Source organism: Galeopterus variegatus, unplaced genomic scaffold (assembly GCF_000696425.1).
Source record: "Galeopterus variegatus unplaced genomic scaffold, G_variegatus-3.0.2 Scaffold6803, whole genome shotgun sequence".
Lineage (NCBI taxonomy): Eukaryota > Metazoa > Chordata > Mammalia > Dermoptera > Cynocephalidae > Galeopterus > Galeopterus variegatus.
In genome coordinates this window covers 100691-108500 of record NW_007732914.1, presented here as the reverse complement: position 1 = coordinate 108500, position 7810 = coordinate 100691, and the positions used below count along the sequence as shown (strand labels likewise).

General features: G+C 42.8%; 1 protein-coding gene across 1 annotated transcript in view; it reads left to right on the top strand.

Annotated features, from left to right (window-relative positions):
• The first annotated feature begins 5332 nt into the window (after nucleotides 1-5332).
• The window catches only part of PPP2CB (protein phosphatase 2, catalytic subunit, beta isozyme), a 39472-nt gene continuing 36994 nt past the window's right edge, over nucleotides 5333-7810 (top strand). The window contains exon 1 of the mRNA XM_008591274.1: nucleotides 5333-5464. Coding sequence (XP_008589496.1) covers nucleotides 5363-5464 — 102 coding nt within the window. The 5' untranslated portion in view covers nucleotides 5333-5362. The remainder of the gene's footprint in view (nucleotides 5465-7810) is intronic.

The following is a 7810-nucleotide window of genomic DNA, read 5'->3' as shown; positions in this document are numbered from 1 at the left end:
AAAAAAAAAAAAAAAAAAAAAAAAAACAATAAATAATATGCAGGTGTATGTATATTAAGGGGAATGGGCAATTACTGTGGAAAGGGTAGAGTTTCTACTTGAGATGGTGAAAGTTCTCGAGATGATAGTAGCGATGGGGCACAACATTGTAAATGTACTTAATGCTACTGAATTGTCTGCTTAAAATTAATTAAAATAGTAAATTTTATATTTTACCACAATAATAAAAATCACCAAATAAATTGTATTGCAAAGATATTTTAGTAGAAAATCTACAGTAAGTCCTAGATTTCATTTAATTATACATATTACATAATATAAGGTTCATGTAGTTTGGGGGTAGGGGAGCCTTTCTCGACAGGCTTAAGCAAAATTATTGACTGGATTGGTGACAGAGAGAGAAGAGGTTGGGAGAGAGCACAGGCGCTGCACTACTTGGCTTCACGTCCCAGGTCCAACTGAGTGATCCCGGGCCTGTCACTCCTCTCCTGTACTGCAGTCACCTCACTTGATTAATCAGGATGACAAAGTGCACTTACTTCATAAGGTTGTTATGAAGAGAATATATGAAGTAATAATCTAAGCACTCAGAATACTGCCTGACACATAATAAGTACTCTAATTATGACATAAAAGTTAAGAACTTTTGTTTGGCAAAACTCTTATAAGTGAATAAAGAATCCAAGTAAGACGGGGTAAGATACTTAAAACATATATATCAGGCGGCCTACAGACCAATAATAAGGAAGTGAAAATCTAATAAAATAACACTCAATTCACATGCAAAAAATACCTAAATGTCCAGAAATGTGAACACTTGCTGACCCTCACTAATCATCAAAACATAATAATTTTTCAGCTATAATTTGGTCAAACCCTAAAATGAATAGTATCTGGTTGTATTAGTCAGGCTCGTGATTAGATGGAAGTAACAAAAACCCCAAATGTACCTTAAACAAATACTGGTTTTATTTCAAGTCTGGAGGTAGGCAGTACGGAGCTGCTGTCCTGGTTTCACATGGCCATCAGGAACCGGATCATGTGAGCTTTCTTCTTGGCCATCCTGAACATGTGGCCTTTAACCGCATCCTTTGTTTCTAGCAGCCTCCACAGCTATTCCACCCCCAGCAATGAGTTCCAGGCAGGGGCTCTTCGAGTTTACTCCCTTCAACAAGCCTTCCTTTAGAGCTGCATTCAGCACTTCTCCTTACAGCTTTTGGCTAGAATTATACCCCAGGGCTACTCCTAGGTGATTTTCAAGCTGGGCGTTTTTCACTCCACACAGAATTATTAATAACAAAGAAATGTACAGTGGATATTGGCTAGACTAGTAGCAATCTCTGCTATACCAGTGTTAGCTAGAATAAAATATATGGTATCAAAATCATAATGAAAGCATAAACTTTTAAAAGAGAGAGAAGATGAAGCAAATATTGGGACCTTTCTTACTGGTGGGCTAATCCTAAATATTCAAAACAATCCGTGTATTCATACTGCGTGTTCACCTTCATTCCCATGGTCCCCTGCTACTTTCCTCAAATTCAGTCAACAAATATTTACGGAGCACCTCCTCTCTAAGTGGCTAGTATGGTGTGCTTTTGGTATTACAAATGCAGTACACACATGGATCTTGTAATCAAGACATTTATTGTCTAATAGGAAGAGAAGAAATGTGTACAAATAGCCAATATGAGATAGAAAGTGTGCCGTCTGAAAAAGGGACTGATTTAATAGCATGAAATTTTTTTTTTTTCCTTTTTTTTTGTCTTTTTTCATGTCCGGCAACAGGATCGCAAACCTCAGTGCTGCGCCCGCACCTCGCTCAGCCAGTGAGCGGGAACCAGTCTGTATGTGGGATCCGAACCCTCGGCGGGAGCGCCGCCGCGCTTCCCAAGCGGCGCACTGTAGCAGTGTGCCACCGGGCCGGCCCCAATAGCATGAAATTTTAAAGTGTGTAGACATGAGTTCCTTTTGGTATCAGAGTAAGAGAAAGGGCTTCGTGGAAAAGATAGACCTGATGGTTGTTCTTGAAGATTGGGGAAGGTTTATACGAGCGTGGAGGAAAAAGAAAAGGATTTCATGGGGAAGTAAAGCAGGAATGAAGGCAGGGAGCCAAGAAGTGTGGGACAAGTGAGGGAGCAGTGGCTGAATACCATGGATTAAAGCATTTTCCAAAAGTTACTGTGACGGGGGCAATAAAGTGGCTAACGGGGTTGAAGCTTTTGCTCCAGTGTTATTTTTGAAAGTATCCCAGGTTTTAGAGGTGAGATTGGAGCCTTGGCTGTGGCTGAGAAATCAGCACCCAAGCTGTGTGTCATTCTTTAGAAAACCGTAGGCCTCGGGAAACTACAAAAATTTCTGTAAGGGAGAAGGAAAAGTGTCAACATGAATGTACCAATTTTTAAATATTCACAGCATAGGACTTCCACTTCCAGGGTTATGAGTGTCCAGGAGCCCTGAGGAAACTGCCTGCTCCAAAACTACTTGACATGGGATAGGTAGGACACATTTTTTGAGGTTTTATTAGTCTCATAAAGGGAGGACAGGTCTCCATACATTCCCCCAAAATAGGCAAAAAGCATGAACTTAGCCCAGACTGGGTAATCACTGGGGCTGGAGTGGAAAGGATCTGGGACTTAAGCCATCTGAAGATTTGAAAAGAAACTGGAAGGTTGGGACAGAATAGCTGGGAACGAAAGCCAGGAGGCCAAAAGCATGGCCCAAGTAGCCAGGAAGACACACCAACCAGGAGCTACCTGCACAAGCTGACCTCCAGAAGGTGGGAAATTGCTCTGAGATTGGATTCTTAATGCAACACTGGTAGAGGGACACTGAACCCTGAAACTGCAGTGAGGTGGGAGAACCGACACTCTCATTCTGAGCCAGAACTCTGGCTGAAGTGGTACTGGATTAGGGATATTTCTCGGCTACCAGAGAGAAAGACGCAAACTCTTTTTTGGGGGGGCAAGGCAGGAGGGGATCAAACCCTGGACCTTGGTGTTATCAGCACCAGGCTCTAACCAACTTAACCAGTGGAGAAGCAAATTTTCTAGAGGAAAGAATTCATTAGGTGGGCCTGTGGGACTCCCACAAAATCTGTTCAAGCTGTGAACCCACATGCACTAGAAGGCAAGACACTACAAACAAGAAGCAGCAGAAACAAGAAAAACATCTTTAGTCACTTAGAAACTGGAAATGTTAGAATTGTCAGATACACAGTACAGCATAGCTAGGCATAAAATGTTCAAAGATGTGAAGGGCTCCACTTCCATAGTACTGTTCTGAGGAACTTGAACGAACCCTCCTGCTGAGGTCAAAGACAAAGAAAGACAAAATGATAAACATAGCATCTTCTCTAATTCCTTTATCTTCAAATAATTCCATCTCTAATATGATAAAATTAAAAAGATTTTTTAGAAGCACATTTTTGAGCAGAAGGGTGAGGGGAGGAGACAAGTACTATGATCTTTTTATTAATCGTGATTTGTAGTTTTTAAATTCAAAGAAAGTATTTCCAATTTGAGTTTGTCTATTTTAATTTTAATTTTAAAATCATTACCAGTATGGATTCTGACGCAAAATACCCTGTGCCAATTTCAATAATACCATATTCACATCCCAATTATCAGAAGCCATTTGAACTAGAAGTCAAAATATTTCTTTAATCTTTTGAGGATTATGATGGTCTAGAAGAATCTTTTTTAGACCAATACAATGTATAATCTTAACGGAGCATATAACTCTCTAGATACATTCCAAGATATAAATGATTCATATTCCACATTTTAAATGGTATAATACATCAAGAAATATATCAATGTATATATTTTAGAAGAGCCTGGTCAATTGTGTAGGAACAAAATTCAACGTGTACTTTTAAGGCAAAGGATCTGCTGAAGTCAACAATTTTAAAATTCTTTGACCAAAAGGAGAGAGGAAAACAGTAAAAATGAGAACATTTCTGGTAAACAAATTTAGAACTACCTACAAACTTGCTATTAAGTGCAGTTTTGTGTGACAAGTAATTAGCAAGGATTGTAGATGGATGGTTGTGTTCTGCAGAAAAACGCACGCGCACACACGAAAGAAGCAAAGAGCAAAGAAAGAAGTTTAAGAATTATAGTGTTTTTTTTTAATTTCCCCCCCCTACAACTCCTAAACTTACTTTCTTTTATTGTAGATGGATGGTTGTGTTCTGCAGAAAAACGCACGCGCACACACGAAAGAAGCAAAGAGAAAAGAAAGAAGTTTAAGAATTATAGTGTTTTTTTTTTAATTTCCCCCCCCTACAACTCCTAAACTTACTTTCTTTTGGGGGGCCGGGGAGCAGCTGGCCAGTACAAGGACCAAACCCTGGTGTTATCAGCTCTAATCAACTGAGCTAACCAGCCAGCCCTTTATAATTTTTACTTTTAATCAAGAGGCCTTCACAACCAAAATCACAAAAACTGATACTGCAGTCACCAAGACCCCTGGCTGCTCTGCCATCCTCCCGGGGCTTCTGCTTCAAGGTCCTCACTGTCTTGCCACCATCCATCGAATCAAGAGGCCTTCACAACCAAAATCACAAAAACTGATACTGCAGTCACCAAGACCCCTGGCTGCTCTGCCATCCTCCCGGCGCTTCTGCTTCAAGGTCCTCACTGTCTTGCCACCATCCATCATTCCCATTTCTCCCCAGAGTGTATTTGCTGTTGTCAGTCCATCTTCTCTAGGAATTCTGAAAATATTCCCATTCTCACTTCCACTCCAGGCTTTCCACGTTTAGCTGAAATTCGTGTCCTTTGAACCTTCACAGACCAACGTCCTCAGAGAGTGCAATGTCCCCCGCAGCGCTGCTGGTCCCCTTTCTCTCAGGTATCGCTTCGTCCCCTTTCCACGTTTCCTTCCATGGGTTTGCTACCATTTACAAGTTGCTTGAGAGCAGGAGCTCTTCCAGCCTCATCCCATATGACTTACTGCTGTTGCTAGGAGTGTTTATAGCTTTCCAGACAGGGGACGGTCTTTCACACATTTGTCCTCTGGCGCACACACACACTCACACACACACACACACACACAAATTCCTTACAACTTCTTTCCTCTTCCCCAGGCTACTTCGAGGTTTTGCCTGAGAAGACGTTTCCAACTTCGGTTCAAATGCCACCTTTCTAACGCTTTCTGTAACTGCTCCCTGGGTGGGATAAGGAAACAAACATGTTGCTCCCACGCCGTCCTATTGAACAGGCACTTTTAAAACGTAACCTTCTCAACCTGAAAAGGTGGGCTTTAGTGGTTGTGACAGATGGAGAGTCAGGCTGGTGACTGCCCGAGGACACAGCTAGAAGTGGGCAGCGGCGGCGGGAGAGGGGAGCGGGCGGCCATGGACGACAGCGCGTTCACCAAGGAGCTGGACCAGTGGGTGGAGCAGCTGAACGACTGCAAACAGCTGAACGAGAACCAAGTGCGGACGCTGTGCGAAAAGGTACGAGCGAGCGGCGGAGACGCGGGAGCGACGGGCCGGGCGGGGCGTGCGGCGCCCCCGTCCTCTCCCGCGCCCCCGTCCCGCTCGTCCACACCCCCACGCCTCCGGCCGAGGAGTCCCGTGTACCTGGGCGGGAAAACCGTGGGCCCCGGGACCCGCGCCCGGGGTTTGACCGGGGTCGCCTGCGCTCTCCCCGGAGGTTAATGTCACTCCGGCGTTTCATATGGGGACTGGCAACAGCGGCTCTTTAGGATGCCCGAAAATTCGTCTAATCAGTCCCTGCTTTGAAAACTAACCTGGACAGCGTTAGCACTAATTAAATTGTTGATTCGTGTGTGGCTTCTCTCGGGTGAGCGGGGCCCTTCAGAAGCCCCGGACTCGCCGTGCGGCGAGCATCCGTGGGGAGCTGCGCCCGGGGCGGCTGGTCTTTAAGGTGCAGGTTGACTGTGCTGGGAACAGCTGCTGGCGACGGGGCTTTGCGGTGACTGGGTCTTGGGGAGGATTGGCTTTTCAGAAACGATACTGTAGCGTTTCCTTGAAACGAGAAATGAGGTGTTTTCGAGCTGGATAGCACTTTTCAGAAAGTTATTTCCGTTTTTATTGTATGTCAAGTTTTATTCTTTTCCAAAGAGTGATAAAACCTACAGATGGTTAGTTGTGGAAGTCATTCTTGATGGTGTGAATTTGGCTTTCTGAGTTCTGTATCCACTGTTTTCTGAACCACTGGAATTATTTCGATCTCTCCATCGTATTTAAAGTATAGAGTTTTTCTTGTTCGTCTTTTATAATATGGACTAAGTAATTTTTATGTTAAAAATTCCCGTTTGAAGTCCATGAAGGAGTAATGAGGTTACTTAATTTAAGCCATAATCTATAAAATTTTAATCATATGTTTCAAAATCAGGATGCTCCAGAAATGCACTGGAGAAGGAAAGGTTTTGCTATTCTTATTAATAGGACACTCTTAAAATTATGCGACTTAAGGGTGGAGAAGTAATAGCTGATGTTAAGTTAACATAGTGTTTTTAATAAGGAATGTTGCCCAGGGCCTTTATATATTAGATAAGAATTTATTAACACAGGAGAATTTATTTCTGTAAATAGAACTGCCAAGCAAATGGTATTTTTCTCCTTTTGAAATAAACTGTTTACCTGTAGCTTCAATGGACATTAATTTTTTTGTGTGGTAACTTATAATTTCATTAGTCTTAAAATTTGCACTTTAAATATCTCTCATTCTCGTGTCAGGTGCAATGTCCATTTTTGAAATTAGCTGAGTCAGTTAACCTCACTAGGAGCATTAGACACTGACTTGAAGTTATGGACAAAGTGGTAGTTCAGTGAGTTTTTCCTTTTGACTTTCAAATAATTTTAAGATGTATTGTTAGGGAAGAGTATTGTACCACTACTTTGAAATAATCACATCACACTTGAATCTTAGAATCACTTGAAGGAGCTTTCTGTATTTGTCAAGAGAGATTTTTACTTTAGCTCCTAAAGAAATTGGACTACCAATTCATAGCACCATATAAGCATATTTAAGCTTATATTTTGTATTTGTATCTTACCTGTTTTTTTCTTTGAATGTTCGTACTTATCCGCAGAATATGAATGTGTAAGTGAAGATCCCCAACCGTTTATCTTTGTCCTCTACCCATTCTGATGGAGTTGCCAGGGGGATAGAGAGCTACAATAGTATTCCTTTCTCAGTTCTTTTGAGCCATGCTTAGTTTTGCAGCCCTCTTCTAGCAACTACGGCATATCTTTGTGGTATATGTATGTGCTGTGTTCTAACCTTAGTTCCTAATTTCATTTTATATCCCTACTCCTGTCCTCCTTGTTCATGACAGGTGTAGTGTTCAGTCTGTCTGAATTCAAATCCTGCTCCGCAGCTTGCTGGCTGCCAATATCTACACCTCTGATTCCTTATCTGTGAGAGGGATAATATTTCCTGATCTCCTGGGTAAGATACTACCCATCTAAATAAGCACTAGGTGAATGTAAAATAAAGAAAGGCTAAAATTTTTGTCTTGTTTCAAATGTCACCCCATTTTCTTTTGGAAAGACATGCAGAATAAATAGATGTGGGGCCGGCCCGGTGGCGCACTGCTACAGTGCGCCGCTTGGGAAGCGCGGTGGCGCTCCCGCCGAGGGTTCGGATCCCACATACAGACCGGCCGCTCACTGGTTGAGCGAGGTGCGGTGGCAACGCCGAGGGTTGCGATTCCGTTGCCGGTCCCGGTCCGGTACGGGCGCGACACTGAGGGTTGCGATCCGTTGCCGGTCACGAAAAAAAAAAGAATAAATAGATGTGGGGCCGGCCCGGTGGCGCACTGCTACAGTGCG